The sequence below is a fragment of the Delphinus delphis genome, chromosome 10 (genome assembly GCF_949987515.2).
Source record: "Delphinus delphis chromosome 10, mDelDel1.2, whole genome shotgun sequence".
Classification (NCBI taxonomy): domain Eukaryota; kingdom Metazoa; phylum Chordata; class Mammalia; order Artiodactyla; family Delphinidae; genus Delphinus; species Delphinus delphis.
In genome coordinates this window covers 9,007,130-9,031,560 of record NC_082692.2, presented here as the reverse complement: position 1 = coordinate 9,031,560, position 24,431 = coordinate 9,007,130, and the positions used below count along the sequence as shown (strand labels likewise).

The 24,431-nt window shown below is 42.1% G+C and overlaps 1 protein-coding gene across 5 annotated transcripts in view; it reads right to left on the bottom strand.

The window, feature by feature from the left end:
- Positions 1-24,431, bottom strand: part of HIVEP1 (HIVEP zinc finger 1) — a 143,202-nt gene that overhangs the window by 18,405 nt on the left and 100,366 nt on the right. For 4 of the 5 annotated variants that reach the window (XM_060023636.1, XM_060023634.1, XM_060023633.1 and 1 more), the window contains 4 exons: positions 13,352-19,320; positions 9,997-10,130; positions 9,107-9,282; positions 4,462-4,563 (listed from right to left, as the gene is read on the bottom strand). In XM_060023636.1, the coding sequence (XP_059879619.1) occupies positions 4,462-4,563; positions 9,107-9,282; positions 9,997-10,130; positions 13,352-19,320 (6,381 nt within the window). The remainder of the gene's footprint in view (positions 1-4,461; positions 4,564-9,106; positions 9,283-9,996; positions 10,131-13,351; positions 19,321-24,431) is intronic. The other variant, XM_060023638.1, reaches the window with a different exon arrangement.

Below are 24,431 nucleotides of genomic sequence, written 5' to 3'. Positions count from 1 at the left end.
GAAGGAATGTAATGGAAAACTAGTATATCATAGTCTAAAAACAACAATATTGAATGATTTCCTGACAGATTATAGGTCATTTTTTTCCGGTCATCCATTCAATCTACAACTATTTACTATCGATGGTTTGCTGCTAGCCACAATCCCAGCAAGTGCTGGCGATACAGCAGTGACCACAGGGAGATCGCCGTCCTCATGTCCTATTTTCTAGTTGAAAGGAACAGATAATAAATACACACACTCATCTGTAAGTTGTTAAGTGGTTGTAAGTGCTATATGGAAAAATAAAGCAGGTCGGGGGCGTGAGTAATGCTGGCAGTAAGAGGGTGAGGTGCTCTTTTCTCTAGGGAGCTTCAGGAAGGCCTCACTGATAAGGTGACATCTGAGCGGAAGAGCACTGAGAGATGATGGGGTGTCTTGCAGCACCTGGTGGAGGCCATTCCAAAGGGAGGAAAAGAGAAAAGGCCCTGGAAAGGGTCCAGCTCGGTATGCTTGCCACCGAGGCAGGCGATCAGGGTGGCTACGGCTGAGGGGCAGGGGAGGCGGGAGTGGAGCTGAGTTTCAGAGGCGTGGTGCTCGCAGGGGACACAGACCACGGCTCCGAACGAGACAGGAAACCGATGGAGGGTTTTAAGCAAAGCAATGACGTAACTTGTAGAAACCACTTTGGCCGCTGTGTTGAAAGCAGGCTGTAAAGAGGCAGGGGCTGAACCACGGAGACCAGTGAGGGGCTACTGCAAGCAACTTAGAAGACGTGATGATAGCTCTGACCAGGGCTGGGAGGAACAGGTGGTTCAAAGCGGTAGGTTGCCGAATACGTTTTGAAGGAAGAGCCAAAGGTTTTACTGGTGGGTTGGAGCCAAAGGACACCAAGTACGACTTCAAGGTTTTTGGTCCAGCAGCTGCAAGGATGGGAGAAGGACTCCAGGAAAGCGTGCTTCTCAGAGTCACATAAGGGGGAAACCAGGAGTTTGGGGCACGTCACACTCTAGATGCCTATTAGACATCCAAGTGGAGATGGTGAGTGGAAAGATGGACATGCAAGTCTGGAGCGGATACTGGAATCATCAGCATATAGATGGTATTTAAAGTCGGAAGGCTACCTGGGGAGGGAGCACAGACAGAAGAGATGAGAGATTAGTGACCGCAGCCCTGGGCACTGCGTTCAGAGGCTGGGGAGATGAGAAGGATCCAGTAAAGGAGAGTGAAGAAAGAATGCCTAGAATATTCTAGGCTGGTGTTGGACTAGAAAACAGTACACGCTGCGGACACGCAGCATCACACTGTGGGCTTCTGCGCTTTCCTCTCTAAAAACATAGACATCGAAAGAATTGCTACGCAAGATCCCATCTCTTAACTACCATCAGTTTAATAGAGTGAATCTTCTTCCCGAAGAATAATAAGATCCAAACGTAGGACAGCAGTCAAGAAAATGTAAGTACAGACAGCAGACTACCATGCATCAAGGTGGCCCCAAACTAAAACGCGTGTAGCACCAGGTATAGTTAAGGATGTGCAGAAACAGAAATTATCCTAGGCAGCAATTAAAATGATACGGCAAAATCAATTTCCTCGGTATCTGCATACAAGGTGGTACTGTTCCTGCAACTCTGGAATACAAACCCAAACAAAAGCACACGCTATGTGTGGATATACACACGTATGTGAAATGAATTGAGAGAAAGCCCCTAAGTGCAGTTAGTGTTTGCCTCTGGGAGGGCATGTGACGGGCAAGGGCGAGTTAGGGATACTGCACCTAATGTGTAATGCCTTACTTAGCTTGTTTTTTTCCAAAAGTACAGATTTATGAAAATACAATTTTCAAAAACACAATTTATGAAAAAGACTTGAAGCAAATGTGAGAAAATATTTATAATCCCCAACTCTGGTGTGAATACATGAGCGCATGTAATAAAACTCTCTGTAATCTTTCTGTATTTTTAAAAAACATCTCAAAATATTTTTAAAAGCACAAAAGACAATAAAGGGAAAACCAGACCATTCGTTTGAAACAGCGTTTGCCACACTTATACCTACATTCCAAGCCTATAATAAAGCAAAAGTGGAGGAATATATTTTGTTGGCATGTTATAAAGAACTACGAGGTATGACACAGCACTTGGCAAAATCCACCTATGTGCTATAATTTACTATTCAATTAAAACCGTGAAAAAACTTTGAGTATACCACGGATAAGTACAGTAATTTTAAAAAAAAAAACAACACAGAAAAAACAGGTAAAACTACCTAGAGTTTTAATCAGAGGATCTCATCTGAATTGGGAATTAGGCTATCAAGTTTGAGTTATAGTCTAAGACCTGCTTCAAGTGTTTCTGGAATCAGGTGAGAAATAACAAAAATGAACAGATAGATATGTAAGTCCATCAGTCAGCTGGCCAATCTAAACGATGCATGATAATTAATGGAAACTACACTTAATTCTCCTACGTAAATTTGGGATATAAACACTACCTTCCCTTGACAGTTTAGAAGATTCTACATTTTACTTAATTTTGATAAGACTCATCTTCTTAAAGAAGCAAAACACCTAAGAGTATATATTATAATAATAATGCTTTTAACGTTTATACATTTTTCAGAAATCAGTATTTCATATTATAGCCTCTACTTTGTGCCTTTTCTAGTCTCCGGGTAACAAATATACTCACTGAAAGCATTACTCATTTTTCCTAGCTTTTTAATTCTGAATTGCTCAGCGTAACAGCAATAAAGCAAATAAATAATAAAGAGGGATTTTTTTTTCACTTAAATAGTTATGGTAGTTAATTTACTGCATGACTACTAAGAGCAGAAAATAAATCAAACAGACTATTTACATTAGAAGTAAATTAATTAATTTTATTAAATGTGTGTCTTTATACAAAGACATCAACACAGAATTCAATTCCTAGCCATTCAAAAATCAGTTTTTAATACGTATGTTCCTAGGACAAAAAGTTACACATATGTTAATTTGATACTTTTAAATCCTGATACTGCCATCCCCAATATGTATCAGAGCATCAAAGTGTCTATAAAGCACTAGAAACCTCCCTATTGTCCTAAGTTTGTTATGATTATATTTTCCTTCTACTGATAATACATCCACTTATTTCCCAAAATTCAAGTTAAAGGCAATCCTCTCCTTGTGCTTAAAATACGAAATCATATCAATTGTAGCACTTAAGATGTGAGTCACTTCTCTTGCATATTTAGAAACAAATTCAGGCTGATTCATTTAGTGTGTTACTGGTTGTCCGGTGGAATGAAAAGCATTTGCGTTTTTTTAACCTGCATTTTCAAAGATGTCCTCACCGTTTTCTCTTTGGAAATTTAGTACATACTAACTAAAACATAGCAAGCAGGTAAATGTTTAATTTAGGGTGTTTTTCAAAAAAGCAATAGGACAACTTTTTTTTAAAAAAACTTATCTCTTGTTGATAAATTCTTGGGTTAAAACAAAAAGTCTTACCAAAAAATAATTCTATTGTCTGACTAGTCGGAACAGATGAACAGCTTAATTTCCCCTCAAAATTGGTTAGAGATAAATACTTCTACTTGCTGAGTTAACATCACTAAGAAAACAACCAGTTAACCTTTTTTCAAAATGATAAACAATTTGGGGAAGCAAACAAATGTTTTATTCCCCAAATATTTCCAGACCAGCTGCCATGAGCAGGGCACTGCGCTGAGGCTGCGGGCACAGCGAGTATCACTCAGGCATCAGTTTTACTCATGACACGCTTGAGAATCAGCGAAGAGGTAAGGGAGGAAGCATGTAAATAATAAAAAAAAGTTATGGCAGAAAGGGATTCAATACTCTCAGAGAGTGAACTCTAAAATATTACAGGCGTTGAGAAAAGGGAAAAATTGCTTCCCGCAAGTGGTGTGGGAAGGGAATATCAGAGAAGGCTTCATGACGGCAGTGGATTTGAGCTAGATCTTGAAGGAAAATAAGATTTTGACCAATGCAGACGGGGAGCCACGTTTGTGTGGGGATTGAGGGTGAGGGCTTTACAGGCAGAGAGCCGGATCAGTGTCATGTAAGCAGGAGATTCAAGCATTAGGGCAGGTGAAAGAGAGAGAGAGATGAGGGATAAAGGTGAAGAAGTAGGCAGGCATCAGATTATAAAGGATTCTGAGGAATTACTTGAGGTCAAGTAGCTCATATTCTATTTGGTAGGCAAATGGAAACCAATGGAAGACCTGGAGCAGAGGAATAGTATGATCAGACACATGCTTCAGGAAGATTAACTTAACATCAGTGGGGATAGATGCAAAGGAAGGAAGACAAAGGGAAGGTGAGAAAACTGATTAGGAGTCTATCACATAGTATAAATAAGAGGTAATGAAAGGAGGAACTGAGCAGTATCAGTGGGAATGGAAAGAAGAGTATGGATGCAAAGAAAAAAAGAGTACATTGTAAATAGCATTTATGAAAAATATGGAATAAAGCCTTACCTGATTCTTCTGTATCTTGTTCATCTATTAAACCTACTGAGACGCCTAAATCCACACATTTCTTGCTATGTGTCTTGGACTTCATGTGTTTTGTCAGATTTCCTTAAGGGAAAAGAATGTTTACTAAGCTTACATAGTATTATTTTGCTATTGCATTTGTCAACACTGGCAAATTCCATTCCTATTTCAAGTGAAAGTACAGATTGTGGTTATACAATTCCAATGACTAAAATTTGCTCAAAAAATAATACTGGTGTCTATAGGCTGTAATAACCTTGTTACTGGTAATAATCTCTCTCTCTTTCAAATCTGCCTCCTCAACTTTGATAATGTCTACTTTTGCCTATGGTTACTATTCTCTAGTCCCTATTTATTCCTTAGAACATTTTATATACACTTAAAGTCCCTTTCAGATTGCACTATGATCTGTGGTTTCTGAATTCTCCACCAGTTGTGTGCGCTGGCTTTCCCTCATAGTACTTTATTTCCTTGCACATTTTTTAGTTTTTATTGTAAACTTATCTTCAGCAAGATTGGTTTCCGTGGAGTCTTACGTACCCTGGGTTGTAGACACATCGCTATGGGTCAGCCTTCCAATTGCTTCTGCCTGGGACCTTAACAATTTCATTACGCTAATCCTGGATCAGTTTGTGAGGTTTTTTTGGCATGGCACAGGTATAGGGTTTTGCTTTTTAGCAGGTAGCTTTTCCCCCACATGGTCCAAAGTCACTGGACAGGAGAGCCATGCTTATTTCAGAGGTCTCAGATGCCATTCCAGGACCAGCATTAGACCCCAGGCCCGTGGGCATATATCTGGCAGCATTAAATCCCAGGCCTGTGGGCGTATATCTGGCTTGATGTCCCTATGGACTTTTTTTTTTTAATATCTGTTCACCATTCTAGTTTGGAGTTTCCTTAGTTTTGGCGGCTGGGAGTCTTTCTTTCTAAATTTCAAGCTTGGCTATCTATTTAAAACTACAGTTGGTTGTTGTACTATAAATAGTAGTTCTGTGTGTTTGGAACAAGAGAAAGAATTTCCTACATTAATTTTACTTCACCATACTGACTACAAGTCTCATAATAGTATCCCTAGAGGTGTGTTTCCTCTGGCAGCTGGTGCACACCTCTGGAAGTATCACCAGATTAACTGGGAACCATTGGGCGTGCTGGCCCCAAGTGATCACTAATGCAGGGGGAGAGCTCAAATTCTCGAGGATACCAAGCAGCTTGAGTAGATAATGCCACACACACAGAATTGCCAAGAAGGGAAAATCGTCTCTTTCGAAAATAAAATCTAAATGCTGAGTTTGGCGAGCAGGGCAAATTAGTATTTCAGAATAAACCTTCAGCAGAGCAAAAAATGTTCGAATCATTGGTCCAGATTTGAGTCTGCAGTAGCTGAAAGACCTGCAAAATTGCACTATTTATAGAGCCTCACCTTCACTAAAATTGCACGAAGCCCGTGGGACTGGTCACACCCGTTTAGGCCAATTCTTGCACTAGTTAGTACGCACAGCATCCCAGAGCTTAGCGCTCAAGGGGTTCCAGTGTAAGAGAGGGCCCGGACCAGGAAATGTCTAAGATCCAGCAAACCTTGACCTCTGTGATTCTACAGGTAACGCCCGGCTTAAATGACTTGGCCATGTCTCACATTTACCTTAAATACACTTTAAAAGTAAACTATGAAGCAAATACGGCAAATTATTAACAATTATTAAAACGTGATGGGCATACTGGTGTTCATTATGCAAATATCTACTTTTCTGTATGCTTCAAATTTTTCACATTAGAAGTTATGAAAAATAGTTTTCCCATCTTATTGTAGCTGAAATTTCCACTTATTAGTCAAAACACTTTCTAGTATGATGACAATATTATAAACCAAATCACAAGGTCCACTAATAGTGCTTTCAAAATGCTTTTGTTCCCTAAACAGACAGCCACGAAGGTCACTTGCTTTCTGAGAAGTTAATGTATAATGGTAACTAGGCAAATTTGGGAATATGAGTTTTTAATAAGCATATTTTCTCATAACTTGGGCTATTACTTATTATTAACCAACTTCTTAAATAATTTAATATAAAACAATTTGCATTTCAATATGCAAAGTATGTACATTCAAATGCAAATATCCCCTAGCAAGGCTGTGCATTAACTTAACAGATAAATTTTTCAACAGACTTAATAAACAGTAATATAAATCCTCTGGAAAGCATGAAAGATTTTGCTTCTGGGTTCCTATAGCTATATATAAAGTCCAGCTTTCTGTGATATAAATGGAACTAAATCCTGCAGAGATGCAAGCTCACTGACGGAGCTGACTGACCTTTAAAGCAGAATAGTGAAAACAAACCAATTAAAATTATTTTGAAAATGCATTCATAAAATAAACCGAGAGGACAAATGATGAAGTACAGATTTACGAGCATTACCATCAGAAGCATCAATTTCTAGGAGGGCAGATCATTCCTTTGATAGTACCATGCTATCTTTGCATACTCCTATTTATATAGCATGCCATTACATCACTATTACCTTCTGTTAATAACCAGACACATTCAAGAATGGGACAACAAAGTAAATCAGAGTAGGGCAAAATTTACAGCCTAATCTAAAAACAAGTCTTTTATTATTTAGCTACCTTTACAAGGTACTATGGAATCTGTTTGACATATATTCATAAAAGGTAGACTTCTACAAGGAAGCGACCATAAAAAAGAGAACTGCCATGCCGAGAATAGGGAAATACTGAACTTCTAATATTTTCTTCACCAGTCTGCTTAGCTAGGGTAGCTTTCTTCAAATAAATATTTATCACATAATTCCAATGAATTATCTGACAAAACAAAAAAGTTAATGTAAATTCAGGTATCCAGCATATTTGAGAAATGAAAGACATGAAAACTGCTAACATATACTGCTCACTCTTCAAAGATCATTATGCCCTGTCCACCATTTAACAAACATTTATCTAATATTTTACATGATGTTGGCTTGAGTTATTTCATTAGGATTAACACTTGATGATTCATAATATTTTTCTTTGCCAAGAAATCTCTGTAGTTTCATTTGTTTTCCACATCAAAGTTTTCCTTCCTTTCTTTGCCCTTACTTTATAAAATTTCCTGATTCCTTTTCCTCCTTCTTTTGAGAAACACCCATTTCACATTATACCTGGATCCTCTTTTATGTGGTTTGGTAACATCATTCTGTAACTGGTAATGTTTTATTTGTAATATTGGCTCCTGGTCTCACACTGGAAATTATTCAACAGACGGACTTTTCTTAATCATAGGATCAACACCAGTGTAAAAGCAGTAAGTTGGGTTAAAAGATCAAAGCACTTAATCCTATCAAAGCCTTCACACAAGATCAGGAAAATTATCCTGAAATGCACCCTCCGTTTCCAGAAGAAGGTTCTATACCACAACCTGAGAATGACAGAATTAGGGTTCCTTCTGACTTATGATTTCTTGAAACTTTAGAAATATTCAAGGCTACCTGAAGAACAGTTTTGTTTTTTCCCCCATCATTCTTGTTTCAGATTTTACTGGCATTTAAGGAGAGCTAATTTGAAGCTATTTAGTTGCTATATACTCTTTAAATGCCAATAAATACTGGCCAAAATATAGAATAAATTTTGCTAAAGAGCTGATCAATTTTTAAAACAAAAACTGCAAAGACAACCAATATAATCAGAAAAAAAAGCAAATGTTAACTGAAAAGGTATAAAAATAATGTAGTTCTATTAAAAAATATTGATTAAATATTTTTCACAGATTTTGTCCTTTCAGACAAATAATTTTATGATTATATTGCTTTGTATTTGCGAGATTCTTACTTTCTAAAGGGTGGTATATGAAATTAAAGTCTCAAGCAAGAAATGTTTGTATAATGATTCATAACAAGGAACCTAATGGAGAAAGCAAACATTTTATGATAGTGTATTTATTCATTATATGTCACAGGAAATTTGTAGAGAGTAAAATTACCTTAACTATAATAAAGGCTTACAATTTAAATAAAAACATATAAAGAATACAGAAATGGTACTAACTATAATTTTAATTACTAGTTCTGAGTTCCACAAACATTAAATAGTACAAAATTTAGAAATTTTTTGAAGCTGATATTCAACAGTACTTCAGTAAAAGAGCTTCATGGGAAAGAAAAAGAAATGGCTATGCATGAGTAAAATTAGATAATAAAACATGAATGTAATCAGTATAACTTTACTGCAGTTATTATTTTAATTTTTTCTTTAATCTTTTAGCACTGAAATGCATCTACAATGTGATCGTGAAAATTTCTTTTTTCTTCTTTAGCTCCAAAGTAAGTATTTTTGAAAACGTGTTAGTCATCATGTTATACAACTCTAATTTGGGAAGTAAAAGAAAAAAGGGCAGTTGCTCCTTTTCAAATGTCATATTTATTACGTATATTCTCAAAGTGTGTAATTTAAAACTTTTTCTCAAGAGGTCTAGAAATATCTAAAGAGATATAAGACTACGATGTTGACAAGATGTAATTTATATTATTCTATTTAAGCTACTGCATCCTTGGTCAAGGAATACGTAAAGTTGGGTCTTAGGTCTACTAACTCAATGCATATAATAAAGGACCATGAAGCGATGTCATCTCATACCTTTAGTCTTAAAGGAGAAGTTACAGTAAGTGCAGTGGTAGGGGCGGACATCTGTATGGGTTCGTATGTGTTTCTTTAACATACTAGGTTTCTTACAACGGATTCCGCATTCTTCACAAATGTACTTTCCTCTTCCCCTGCCTCGGACATATACATACTCTTCATTTGATTTGTATCTAATTTAAAGAAAAGGAAAATGAATAGGGCAACTGGATACTATGCCTTTGAGAAAATACTGATGATTGAAATTCAACCTAAAAAATAAAACAAGGCACAATTTTTACACTCAATGAATATAAATGTTATGCACATGTAAGTAACAGAATATTCCAGCTTTTCACATCAACATAATATTCTAATAGCTACTTCTTATCAAACAACTTTATTCAATACCAGGTTTGATTTTAAAATAGCTCCTCTAAGTGACTGCTCTAAAAGTTTCCTTTATTGTTAAATTCAATCACAGCTACAGGTACTGAAATATTTCTGAGCTTCATTTTAACTACAGTTGGCTTTTACAATTTTTCTCACGACCGAATTCACAGAAGACATCAAACAGGCAATGATTCGTCTCTTTTAGAGCAGATTTTTTCAGTTCACTCCTTACTATGAAGCAACGTGAAACCCAGGGTTCACTCTGAAAACTCAGTGCTCTGCTGCCTCCTAGAACCTACAGTGTTTTCTAAATAGTTGTCATTTTCTTGATCAAAATGGCATTAGTTAACATAATACCTAACATGTATTTTGCCATGAAGATTCTGTTAATAAGCTGAGAAATCTTGCAACGGTTATATAAAATCGGCACTGGTAAGTCTTCATTCACATGAAAGCAAATGTACATTTAAAAAGTAAGTTTAAATGTACATTTAAGAAGGAAAAGTTGTACTTGCCCTCCATCAAATATTTTAATTCTTCTTGGTTCACTTTTGATTAAGGAATTTTCTTTATCTTGCTCACTGTTAATTTCAGAGGCATCTTTATTGCTGAATTCAACTACTGTGGACTTTTGATTACCTAATGCTCTCTGAAAGGGAAAAAAAAAAAGAGAGAGAGAGAGACACTAATTTAATAAAACTGAAAACACAAACATGCTAGTGTTTCACTTGGAAATTAAAACATGGCCGAGTACAGTGCATGCGGTTAGCTTAATGGAAGGCATTTCAAGGACGTAACAGCTTTAAAGGTCATCGCTTTATCTCCTCCTTTATCTGTCTGAATCACAGCAAACTGACACAGCTCATGCTACTTTAAAATCCCACCACATTCCACTGACACCCCCAAATAAAGACTCTACAACCCTCCACCCTGGTATTCCACGAGTTTAATTTTAGGAATTTCTTTTAGTAAACTAAATATTCTTTCTTATAGCTAACGAACCACTCAGACTACAGTTTAAGTATACTTGTTAAAGAGTTTATTATTTAAAGATGGAAAAGAGCTAGCTACCCCATTATGGTACAATGTCTCATACTCCTGAGAAACATGACTAACTTCCCTTCAACATCAATGCAGTGTAAAGCTAGAGCCGAAGCTCCATTTCCCAGTATTTTATTTTCCCGTCTCCCATCATTTTGAACCATAATTACGTTTCCTCTCTATATCCTGAATATATCAAAAGTTCCTGAATACTGATAACTGTGAATTATAGGGCAGGTCAAAAGTTAGGTCTTGGCCTGATAATACTAAAATCTCTAGGAAAAAAGTAGTGAACATCAGAATAATAAACAGTGTGTGCTTTTCCTACGGAAACTCTGTAGTGACGCGACCTTATGATTTTATACAACCGCACTATTTACTACCTCTTTTCTCACTCCCCAGCCTACTCTGCTCTCACATATCCTTGTGAGGCAGCCAGCACTGGTGGATCACATCCCAGTGAGGAAGGACACGCATAGGGTGAAGTCACTTGTCCAACGTCAAGTGTTAACAGCAAGAGCTCAAACTCCAGTCCTCTGGCCAAGCCCAACACAAGGCACAACTTTTCTGATCAAGGTCCTCTTTGTTACAAACTTCCTTTAAAAATTACACCACCAAGTAGAAAGCTATCATACTGCGATGACATAACAACAGTAAGTGACAAGAGAGTATGTGCATCATGGACCCAGGGGCCTATGTGGCCTCGGGAAGAACCCCCTGGGAAGGCCCTGTCCTTACAAACCCAGGCATAAAGAAAAGCTGCTGGCCTGAGTGTCTCAAAAAGGTGGTGTGAAGAGGTAATGACACTGACCCTGACATGTACAAGTGCAACTGTCTCCTCTTTTTCTGGCAAACACATCAGGTTTGGAATACACACATACCTTTCCTTGACATTATACCTCTAACAGTAATCCTATTTCTTACCTTCTTCTCAGTACCAAATTCCCACTTATCTTTTGCTCACTTTCTTGCTATCAAATCTGACTTCTATTCACCAAGAAGCTAAATGCCAAAATATTTACTACTTCCTTAGTTTATATGTTTGACCGCTCTATACACTGTATGTTGTCGACACCTTGCTTCTCTTAGAAATGCTTTCACTTTACCATCGACCTGTTCTCTTCCATTTTGAATTATAAATACATGCACATTTGGGTTGTGAGTTAACAGTCAACCCAGTACCGAGTCCTCCACGGCCACTTGCCCATATAACTCACGTCTCTGGGACATTAGAACCCTTCAGTCCAGAAACCATGTTAGTCTTCATCTTCGTTTGGCCTCTTGGCTTGAACAACTCTCTTTAAAATATCTTCTTCCTTGATCTGTGTGATACCACTTTCTCGTAGTCCCCCTCCTTCCTTTATGAACAATCTCTCTCATCTCCTATGTGGACTTTCTTCATCCACTCAAGCCTTTGAGTAGTAGGGATCTCGGGATCCATTCCAGGCCCTTCTCTCTAAAGGCCTCATTAATTGCACCTATGCACTGAACGATCTCTACACCTTCCGCCCGGAGCTCTCTCCCAGCTCCAAATCCAGATGTGCATTCCCCAAGGCATTTCTACCAAGGCACTTGGTACTGAAGGAGAGCCACTTTTCATAGGTACTTCAGGGACATACATACACGAAGCGCTGTTTAAATTCTCACGCTCAAGCCTCATTTTCCATCTGACTTAGTAGACGTAGAGCCTGAGCATTTAACAATTAAATTCTGAATGGTTCGGATGCACCCTCCTCCGCTGAGAAAGCATCAAAGGCTCTCTACCACCACGCGTATTCTTTGGTCTTTACCTACATTTCCAACTTCAAATTACGTCAGTGTTTCAAACTTCCAACACCTTCTAGCCATGTTGGACTCCTCGGGGCTCTTTAAATGAACTAAGTTCATTCTCACTTCCACATCACTTGGCAGACTATTAAAATTTCTCACTCTTGTTTGCCTGAAAAAAAAAAAAATCCCTACTTTTTTTTTTTTCTTTTTTAAAGACTCAGCTGAAGTATCACCACCTTTGGAATATCTTCCGTGTAACCACACCTCCTGCTCAAGCTACTGGCAGTGTTAGAGACTTCCTTCTTTTATTAAAGTTATGGGTACTTCTATTATCATACTGATCCTGTGATATTTTCTTATTGATAAATAAATATTTATGAACCTGTATTATGTGCTTGTGAGCCTATAGAGATCATGAACTTAATCTATAATTCTGAATGTCCAGAGTCCAACCTAATACCCTTATCTATTTATTCTTAATCATTTAAGTGATTTCTCCCATTTTATAAAGCCAACAACTCTAATTATAGTTTTATTCCACAAATAACCCCAAATCATCGTTTTACGACCTTACTGTACAAATCCTGACCAAACCAACTTAATTATCAAGTGTACAGTCATTTTGTGAACCTTCTCTCTAGTACTAAGATGATTCTCAGAGCTACACAGGAAGAGAGTTGGGATCAGCACGGTGAGGGGAGAGTGGTCAGATTTGCATAAAACAAGGATGAATGGGTCTCTGCTTACATTTTTAAGTGAAATAGAACAATCTCTAATATCCACACCTCTGTTCCCCTTCATTAGCAGGGATAAAGCATAAACATAATCTTCTCTCACCTAACAAGAAAATCAAACCTTAGAGGACTCTGGGTAATCTTTATCAGTATAACTCCCTGGGTAAACTTATCATTCTTTCTTTCAAATAACTGTACACTTCGAAAGCACAATTTGTCATTCAAAATTAAAATACAACCTCCCATCGAAATCTTTAAAGGCATCCAGACATGTTGGAACTAACTTGCACAGACTAGTTTTCAAGATAAATGATATTTCAAGTACCTTGCTTAAGCTGCTTTTCCATTTGCTTGAATAGACCAATAAATCTGACTTGAAATGGGTCGTTATTGCTTGACAATATAGAGATTTTCCGGTCTTCTGTTTTGAGTTCAGGAGAGAAAGAGCCACTTTGGTAGGCAAGCTGAGTGGATTTGGATCACTGGCGTTCACGGTCCAATCGGTGTAGGCCGAAGTTTTTTGGTCGTTCTGGGGCAGGTGCAGGGCCTTCTGCCTCAACAGGTAACACCACGTGAAGCTGGTTGCAGTCTTCAGGCTGGGGAAGGACGGCTGCTGTGTGTCACTGGCTTTACATGCGGAAGGAGTGGTGGCTGCTGGCGGACTCTGTTCTTGGACGTTCGCTTCGTCGCCTGGAGTTTTAACCCCTGGTGACTTCCTTTCTTGGTTATCGTCTACATGTTCCGAAGAAGAAACGTGAGTTTTCTCTGCAGGGACAGCTGAATTTCTAACTGTCAGAGTCAGCGATGTGGCCGACGGGATGCTTTCAAATTCCTGCAATTCTTTTACAGGTTCTATAACCACAGGCTTGGAGTGTCCTGCTGACAAATTATCAGCTGGTGAAACACCAGTCAAACGCAGAGCCTCACTACTCACTTCAGGGTGAGAAAAAATATCCTGTTCCAATATCGCAGCTTCAAGGGGCTCCGTAGTGCAAACCTGCCTCACCAGGACTGGCTTCTTCTGCTTACTGACTTCATGAGCTCTTGAGCTCAGTGCTTCCAACTGTCTAGTATCTGTGGCACAAACGGCCCCATTTTCATCCTTGGCCCGCTTCTGGTGCTTTTCCATGGCAATGTCTAAACTGTTTGCTGGGGACAGCATCCTTTTGCTTGAAGCTGAAGATTCTTGCTGGGGGGAAAGCCTACCAACAGACATTTTCTGAGTTACAGGCAAGGATTCTGATGGCGACGAATTTTGGCCCATCTCGGAAGTAACGTTCTCGCAGACAAGCTCTCCCTCTGGGTTTGGCAAAGCATTCCGGTGAGCGTATTGCGACTTTGGCACAGAATTTTGCTCTTCGCTGATTGGCACCATACTATGATTAGCCTGGCCAATCGGCTGACTGGATAGATCTTGGGTCACTAGGATCTGCGGCAGAGCTGTGGCTGTGGCGAAACAGTACGCTGGGACCCGACTCTGCAGTTGCAAGGGCAGCGCAAAGGACGCCGGCACCTTCGGCACCTGACTGCCGAGAGGCCCGACCTTCAGTGGTGGCAGAGGACACGAATTAGACGTGGCTTCTACTAACTTGGCTGGTAATGTCAACGAGGTCGCACGATGGTTGGCCCCAGCTGGGTCTGAAAGAACTTGCTTTGGCAGAGGATGTACAGCGTTAGAAGTGCAAGGCTGGGTCGAAGGGACCACCTGACACTGAAGTTGGTACTTGGGAGCAAAGCAGTCCTCACTTTTAGAAGATACATGTCCACCGGGGCTTGCATCTGCTTTGACACTCTGTGTAGACACCTGCAGCGACATCTGTGTGTCTGGGAGGCTAAGGGGCACGTGGATTTGATTTAACAAATGGATACCAAGAAGCTGTTGAACAGGAAAGATGTTTGGAGAGTTGGAACTTGAAGTTTCTGCTCGCAGATCCTTAATCTGAGTCTGGGAGTCCAAAGTATTTGCAGGAAACTCAGGTGAAGGTGCATGAGTGAGCTGAGGCCCCTGAAACGGCACTGTGTTCACACCAGGGCGAGCGATAGTTTGGAAAGAGGATGGGTTCCCAGGAGATAGATGACCCTCCGGAGTGATGTTTAAAGAGATCTGCCGTATCAGCGGGCCTCTCCGTCTTTCCAAGAGAGGCACATGCCCGGCGACCCCCATGCCAGAAGGGGATGTCGGAGGCTGCAGTTCAGCAAGCGGGGCTGGCTGAGGTGGAGTCATGCTTCCACAGTCGAATGATTTACTTCTGAAATCAGAGACCTCCATCGACATTTGCAGGCAGTGAATCTGTTCCGATGCAGCGCGCCTCATTTCCCGGTGACTCCCAGGAACGTTCAGGGTATTAGAGCCAGGTGGAATCATGAGAAACTCTGCTTTATTCGGAAAATCGATTTTGGGGGAGGCCTCAGTCTTAGAAACGTCCTCTACGTCTAAGGAAGCAGAGAAACTCGAAGTGTGAGATAAACTGCTCTCCCTGCTTAGACTCCTGGAGAGAGTGGAGTCCAGGCTTGACTCGGTTGAGGAGTGCTCGATCTCGGCAAGACGGAGCCGCTTCTTTTTGGGTGGCAGTTTCTCTGTTGGCAGTTTGGACAAGGTTTCGCTCCGCTGAGGCCAACTGAACTTCTCAGACTTCTCCTGATCGTGGCCTTGGCCTTCCGGGTCCCGATCTGGCTCTTCTGTGACCAGGATTTCTGGGACTTGGATGTTGTGCTGCCGAACGAGTCTTGAGGGCTGCCCTAACACGTGTCGCTCACCTGAGATCTTTCTGGAACCTTCCTGAAGTTCCCCTCTCAGAGCATCGGACAGTGCAGGCTCGGCGGGCTGAGACGTGTTCCGGGGCAGGCGGCCTTCCTCTTGGGAAATCCCTCTTATGTGCAGAGACCCGGGCTTCCCTGTTCTCAGCTCCTGGAAAGAAATGGGGGAAGCGCCTTCACAAGACTCCAGCTTGTCAAGCGCACCGGGTCTGCCCAGCGAGTTTGTGTGCTGGATGACGGAGATGCCGGCCCCGTGTCTCTTGGGCTCTGTCCTGTCCTGGGCAGCCGAGCTCACCTGCTCTTCCACGACGGAGGACGGCTTCGGGTCCGGGGGCTGTTCGGGGCCTCTGGCCACGAGCTGAATCGGGGAGCTTTGCAGCTGGATATTTCTAGGCGGCTGGTCACCAGTTATGGCAACGCTCTGCTGAGACAAACTGGGAACCGAGCCCCTCGCGCTCTGAAACCGGAGGCCCTCGGAGCTCTGGGGAGATGCTCCACTTTCGTTTTGCTGAAGTTCGTCGTCATCTCCGACGCTTTTCATTTTCCTCCTTTTTCGTATCTGGGGCGTCTGCTCCCAGACCCCGGTGGCACTGGCGACCCTGTAGTGCAGAATGGGAGGCTGTGTGCCGCTGGGCACCAGGCTGTGCTCGGGGTCCCTCAGAGCTACCTTGGTTTTTGGTCCGTGCAACTCTGAACAGTAAAATTTCTTATGGTTTTCAAAATTTTCCAGTTTCCTATACCTGTTTCTACAGGTCTCACACTCAAACATGGTCCCTCGCCCCTGATGAGACTTCTTCTTTTCCACGTGTGAACCCGGGGCCGGGGGCTTGCTTCTTGCTGCTGCGGTCTCACCAGCGGGGCTGCCTCCGTGATGGCTCTCGTCCAAGGACTGCCCGGCACCCAGAACATGATTTTCATTTGCTGAGGAGTCTTCTACTGCTGCTTGTCTGACAAGAGTGCGGGGATGTCCATTTTGGGGCACAGAAGTGTTAGGCCCTGGTACGAAGACATCGTCGTAGAAAGCACCAATTTTGTCGTCAAAGGACTGACTTCCTCTCAGTGGGTGTGGGGGAGGGATGATGCTCGCAGGTACTGCTGAGTACCCTGTGGTAGGCATAGAATTACTTCTGGTGATGGGCAGACAGTCGAGGGAAGGTACAGACAGAAGAAACACTTGCTTTGATTTCTCTGTGGGAGTGAAAGGGGACTTTGGTATATCAGAGCTTGAACTTGTTCTCCGTCCCATTGGTTTTAAATCAAACTGGAAAGAATCCTTAAATATGTACGATTTGGGGGAATCGATGCTTCCCCGTCGTGAGAGAGAGGTTCTCCGTGGCTTTACACTATCCAGTTGCTTGTCATCTACCAAGGCTTCGTTGTCTGAGATAAGCTTTGATATCCGTTCCTCAAGCGTTTTTGTCGCCAAAGGTGGGCGCATCTGACCTGGGAGGAGTGACGCTTTTTCACCTGCTGGAAGAGCCGAAGCTGCTGGTGTGCTGACACGAGGTGCAGAAGACCCATTATTCTTGTTAGAGTCCTGCTCTGGGGCGGGCAACGTTCTGGCAAAGGGGGTGGGTGGGCTCACTGTTTGGTCGGCACTCTCAGAACGTGAAAAGTAACCCGAGTCCGTACTTCCTAAACTGCGAGGACTCAGGAGAAGTTTGCCTTGCTGCTCTCGGGAGTAATCGGTGGCCTGCTGCCTTTGGAGCTGGGCATGTACCGTTCCCACGTGAGATTCCTGTTTTCCCTCGGGCTGACTCACATCGCCCTTCTCATGGGACTTGTCATCCATCTCCAGGGAGCACGCCCAGGCTGAGTGGGACAGTATACCGGTTACCTGAAGGTCCTTCTGTTTCTGTGCACTAGGAGGTTCAGGCTTGGAATCCGTAACCTTCGGGCTGTCAGCTCTTAAAGGGGACACGCTGATGGGGTGGACCACAACCTTGGGTAACTCTGTCACAGTCTGTGCTTCTGAAGATCTGTCCTGTAGTGAAAAGTCACCTACCACAGGATCTGGATTGCTTGGAATGGAACCCAGTTTAGGTAAAGCTTCCGAGCTGGATACCATCTTCATTATCTGCACGGGCTGCAGGACCATGGAGCCCGGGTCGTTCTGCCTGTCGTCAGCAGCACCCTCCTCCTCGCTCTCCCCACTGTCTTCCACATCCGAATGGATACTAAGTGCTTTGGGGGACTCGTGAGACACGAACAAGCCGCCAGCATCGGGCTGCAAGACGAGACCCAGTTTGATAGTATGTGCATGGGACTTTTTGTGCTTGTAGAGGTTACTTTTAGTCTTAAATGAAAACCCGCAGGTCACGCAGGGATAGGGTCGCTCTCCAGTGTGGGAGCGGATGTGCTTTAAAAGCACACTGGGCTTTGCACAGGCTCGATTGCAATACTCACAGATGTATTTTCCTTGTTTTTTTGGCTTCTGATCTTTCAGAAGAAGATTGCACATTTGTTCCACGCTGTGATTAACAACAGAGGCGACAGGAGTTGAGTTGTAAATTGGCGTGGGGGGTGACCGCGTGGAAAGGGCAGGGCTCACTGACAGCGGCAAGGCAGCATCCACTTGCTGGTTTGGAGGAGAAACCTGAGTTCTACTGGAGGGTGACGTCACACCTACGGATGACATCACTGCTGCGTTACAGACGTGTTCAAGTTGGGCGTTCTCCTGATTCTGCAGACTCGTGAGTGATCTGGTGAAACCCGAACACGCTGGAAGCTGCTGATTTTGTTGGCCAGGTTTAGAAACAGAGTGTTCGCGTGGATTACACGAAGGAGAAACGGCCTGAAGTGCCGCTTGGTCGTTCTTCTGAGCGGCAGACACGTGCCCGGCGTATGAGGTCCGAGGAGGCGGCTGTGATTGGGCAGCCGGTTCTTGCGGGGTCGGATCGGGGGCATCCATCGGGCTGTGGTTCAGGTGAGAAGGGGGTCGTACAGTTTTATTTGGTCTCAGTTTTTCGCTCTTAACCGCACAAGAGGAGCCCTTTTGCGACAAGGTGCTCAGTTCTGGCTCCATGGCCTTCAGTAAGACATCGAACGCGGTGTTTGCATACGAGGAGGGCGGGGGGCTGCAGTGAGAAGAGATACATTCACGGTGGTCAGTCCTGCTTTTACTGGACAGAGAACTGGAGTCACATTTTCCCTCGGGGACACCGGGCTTGGCGGGGTCGGAGCCCTCCGACCTCCACCGGCGCGGCTCGGATGGGTGCTGCAGAAACGCGGGCTTCCTCGGGGAGACAGCCTCTTGCAACTTAGAGGCCTCGGCAATTAGCCCAGGGGCTTCTCCATTGTGTTTGGTAAACTGCTTCCCATTTTTTACAGGACTGTGATTCTGCTTCTTGTGGGACTCCGCCACACTCTGAAGAATGGCAAAAGATGACTCTTCTGTATTTTGTTTGTGTTTTGCCTGAAGAGGATTTCTCAGTGGGGATTTTGGTATTTTTTTCAGGTGATTCTCGGCTACAATCTTTTTTCGTTTCACACCTTTAAGTGATTCTGAAGTTCCTTTAATACCAGCCTCTAAGATTTCTGTTCAAAGAAGAAAAAAGAAAACCAATTGGTAAAATGGTATGTACACCAACTATGATGTTTTTAGGTTAACATTTCGATCACAAGGGTGTTATGACAACTGAAGAAGGCAATTTAAAGGAAAGCCGGTTTGGATAAAACTGCATTCCTACATTCTGGCAATATTAAGAAGGCTGGCCATCAACATCTGTTGAAACAATCATGCGAAGACCTTAGTGCACATTTCTAGAAGGCTGTGTTCCGTTCTTGACCCCCTATCTCACCACAGTCCTGGAACCTGATGTTTCAAAACTAAATTATCCTCCCCCTTCACCCTTGCAGCTGAGGACCCTACACAATAGTCTTAAGAGAGCTGGCCCACAAAGAAGAAAATTCAACCTTTAATGCTGGGTATTTGTCTTGTCACATTTAGTATCTTTTTTTTTTGCGGTATGCGGGCCTCTCACTGCTGTGGCCTCTCCCATTGCGGAGCACAGGCTCCGGACGCGCAGGCCCAGTGGCCATGGCTCACGGGCCCAGCCGCTCTGCGGCATGTGGGATCTTCCCGGACCGGGGCACGAACCCCTGTCCCCTGCATCGGCAGGCGGACTCTCAACCACTGCGCCACCAGGGAAGCCCTAGTATCTCTTAAAGCAAACTTCTCAGCAAGTTTCTACATAACAGTATTGCTCCAAAATAGGCAATACTGATATTCTTACGAGAACAAAGGTTACTATACAATAATTTTTAGACACAGATACCTCAGATGATCATGGGATATTCACTGATAGAACCCTGAAGAATTGCTAAATAGCAGTTATATCAATAAACAGAAAAATATGAAAGTAAAATAATATACTTACTTGTGGTTCTTCACCAACACAATTTTAAAGTCCTAATGTTGTAATGGCCCTTAGTTTTAAAATAAAAATCACCATTTTAATTGAACAAAATATTCAATGGCTATGTTTCTTTGCCACTAATGATAGGTGAGTAGGTAGACAGACAGAACTTATAACAGGAGAGAAGAGATGAAACTACCTCCATTTCTTGCTGTGTTGAAATAAATCACCATTTAAATGGCATCAACCACCACAATCTCTGTCAAGTATTGTAGTTTTGAGCAATAACTGCTTTTGCCATAATTTCGTTTGTTTTGATTTGTTGGATCCTCGGGCACGTAAACAAAAATTATTCAAGCTTATATTACTTACTTGTAGAAAAGCCAAATACTCTAATTCCTCATTATTTTCAAATAGCTGTTACAATGTACCTATTAAAAATTCATATTAGACCAAAATGTCTATACCAAAATAACCGCTTTGCATTAACAGAAGAATTTACATAAAATAAAATATTCTGGTCATCTTGTGACATCAGTTCATGTGATTTCATGTATTAATTTAATTAAAAATTGCATACTAATCCACTAAAGATACATTTACCCACCATAATCAGAAGGGCAAATAAAAGGGTGGGCAGGGTGTCTCATGATGAAACTATTTGAGCTAAAGAAAAATAGAAAAAAAAGTATCATATTGTTGATACCGCTACAAAATGATGTTGAGCAAACCTTTTTTATTCTTCAACCCACTCATTTATAAAATGATGTTTGCCCAGTGGTTTTCCCTCTTCAGGATGAATGCAATAAAGTCGGTGATGTACTTTATGCCTCTCGTTAACTATACAAGAAAGCAGGCAAAACGAAAAATGATGATCAGCGTCTCGGGTGCTTAGTTTCCCTACTCACTTCCCGGGAGCTCGGAGGTGGGTTGAAACAAAAGTGAGAGCCACTAGGCTGTTAAAATAAATACAAAAGCAGAGCCCAGCAGCCACCTGGAGGAACGGCAGTTCCCAACTCAGGCAACTGTCAGAGCAGAAACACAAGAGATTTTTAAAAAATCTGCCCATGCCAAGCCCAACCACCACCCTATGCAACCAGAGCCTTGGGTGGGGTAGATAGGTTTATTTTGTTATGTTTTACATACTTTCTGTAATAAGATTTTATTTTTAGGTAAAGTTACGTGTAAAAAAAAAAAAAAAATTAAACAATGGCTTACACTCCAAAGAAAAAAATGCAAACATTCAACCCACAGCTAAAACCAGAAATACCACATTAAGTTTTTTTTTTTAAGAAGATGTTGTGGGTAGGAGTTAATTAATTAATTTATTTATTTTTGGCTATGTTGGGTCTTCGTTTCTGTGCGAGGGCTTTCTCTAGTTGTGGCAAGTGGGGGCCACTCTTCATCACGGTGCACGGGCCTCTCGCTATCGCGGCCTCTCTTGTTGCGGAGCACAGGCTCCAGACGCGCAGGCTCAGTAGTTGTGGCTCACGGGCCTAGTTGCTCTGCGGCATGTGGGATCTTCCTGGACCAGGGCTCGAACCCATGTCCCCTGCATTAGCAGGCAGATTCTCAACCACTGCACCACCAGGGAAACCCTACATTAAGTTTTAAAGGGAACATTCTATGTATTTTTTTTGTTTTAAGAAGTACAATTCAACTTTGTACTTAAAGAAAATGAAGCTGAAGTGAAAAGGAAGGAATGACTTAAGATCCCTATTTCTTTATAGACATAATTCCTCTAAAGTTAAGAATTTGAAAAAACGCATTTTAAACAGATTTTACGCACCATGTTTCAATCTTAGATGAAGACGGACTCATCTCTCTTTGATGAATGTTTATAACATTTACATTCTATTTGCATAGTTGTTTACCCTTCGTTCTCTATTTGAATTTTAAGACCTGGTGCTAATATACCACTTCTTTCCTTCAAAACTTTGCACACTCCTTTGCTTTCTGGCAATGAAGCTTGTAGAGAGAAGCCTGCTGCCAGCCTGACTGGTAGTTTCTCCTCCTTGAGGTGACTTGCCTTTTTTCTGCCAGCGTATCTGCAAAAACCTTTATTTTCAAAGTCTAATAACATCACTAGAAGTCAGCTCAGAGTTTACCACTGTACAACGTTTCATTTTTTTCCTGGAACACAATGACCTCTAAAAGAAAATTCATTTAGTTTATTTCAGGAAAATTTTCTTTTATTATTTCTTCAAATACATTTTCTGGCCAATTGTTTTCTTTGGGGTTGGCTCTTTTACTTTACTGACATCAATTGTCTTTATGGGGTTTCCCTGGTGGCGCAGTGGTTAAGAATCCACCTGCCAATCCAGGGGACACGGGTTCGAGCCCTGGTCTGGGAAGATGCCACATGCCGCGAAGCAATTAAGCCCGCACACCTAGAGCCCAGTAGCCCCCACTCGCCGAAACTAGAGAAAGACCGCGTGCAGCAACGGAGACCCAACGTAGGCAAAAAAAAAAAATGACCTTTGTGCAGGACCACCCTTATGATGATCTAAATCTCTTCAATCTTTTTGTTTTTCTCCTTCGCTCTTTCTAGAATTATCTAACGTTTCTTCCCTTACATCAGTAATTTGATTTTCAGGCCATTAAATTCCTTGCTGTTTCAAATTCGTTTATTGGTTTTGGACTGACGTTGCTTTGTTCTCATTTTGTTCCCTAAGTTCCACATTGCCCATATCATCTCCTTTTACGGTCTCATATTATATTTGAACTGTTGCTTTAATAAATTTATGTTCTTATTAAGTTCAATGCTTAAAAAAAAAGCTTCTGTTTCTGAAGTAATGTTTCCTTTAAGGCTGAGTTTCTGGTCTGTCTTTTCACGTTCTCTTCATCACATCAGGCTTTTCCATTGCCTGAGATCATGGGGCATCACAGGGAGTGGCATTCAATGGAGAATATGTTCCCAACAGTGTTTTTCTGAGTTGTGTTCGCTCTTCTAAGATTTGTTGGATCTCCTTTACCAGGGTTCACTCCCCTCATTCAAGGGGTAACGTCCACTCCATCATGGGTGGTTGAAAGGGGATGACCTTCGATGCTGGAGTCTCTACAGGCAAGGAGCTTGTTGTTGCTGTTGCTGCTATCAGGAGGGGAGAGGGTGGTGGAGCAGATGAGACCGATGTAAAGAGGGAAGGTGCCAGGCACATCTGAGGTGAATCCCACGTTATTATTCTAGAGGTGGAATTAAGGCAAGTTGCATGGGATCGTTACTCTCCATCCCTTGGCTGGAGTGCACAGAGTGAATGGCTAAGGCTTCTGGCTAGGAATCAGGGATACAAGCCTCCTCTGGGGAACCAATGCCCTGAAGTGTGAGGTAGCAGACCCTTGGGTCTTGGAGAATCATACACTCAGGATAGTTTTTTCAACTCAACTTAATCTTGATTAATTTCAAACCTATCAAAGCGTGACTGGAGTTATTTTCTCCCGCCCTTACAGGAAAGAATGTAATAATCAAACATTGTGGCTACGTCGACAACATACGGTATACAGTTACCGCAGGCCATAGAGTTAAGAGAGGGTATAGACCAGAATGCCTCAAAGCAGAAATACAGCTTGGGGTGGAAGATGGGAGGGGAGCAGCTCTTTACCATCAGTGCTTAGGTTTTTCATTACTTTTAAGGGCAATTTGTTATTTTGGTAGACTAACGTGAAAATAAATTAAAGGAAGCAGAAAGAAAGACCGTGAGACAGTGGTGGAAGGTGTACCAGGATGATGCTCACTCTCCCACCTCCCAGGGCACAGGCCTTCCCTCTGCCTCACGGGACAAACGCTGCTTTATAGTTATCACCATGTGATTCCAGAGCTGCTGCTTTTTACCAACACTAGGGCTGGACATCCTTGGGGGCCCATAACCCTCTCTGTGTGAAGGATGAAGCACAACCCTCCTTCCTTACACAGTGAGCATGCACACTCAGACCAGGAAGTGGGTGGGAAAGGCTCAACATCAAGGTCGACCAACTGCTGAAAATTATATTCTGGTCAGCATGCTGCTGGAAATGGCTGACCATCAGGCAGAAATTCTGAGGCATCAACAGGTCAGAGATCCAAAGAGGAATTCATTTAAAAGACACAAATCGCACTTAGAAGAGGGACCAAGATTGGCAGCATAGCCACTGTCAGAATCCCTGACTTGTTGGGCTTTATAAACAAGCCAGCTCTCCACCAAGTAGGAGGTTGAGAACAGCTTGGAGAGATTGCAGAGGCCACCTGACTGGAAAAAGGTGAATGGTTAGGGAAATAGGAGCTAAAGTATGACAAAGGATATTCTCACGTTTGGA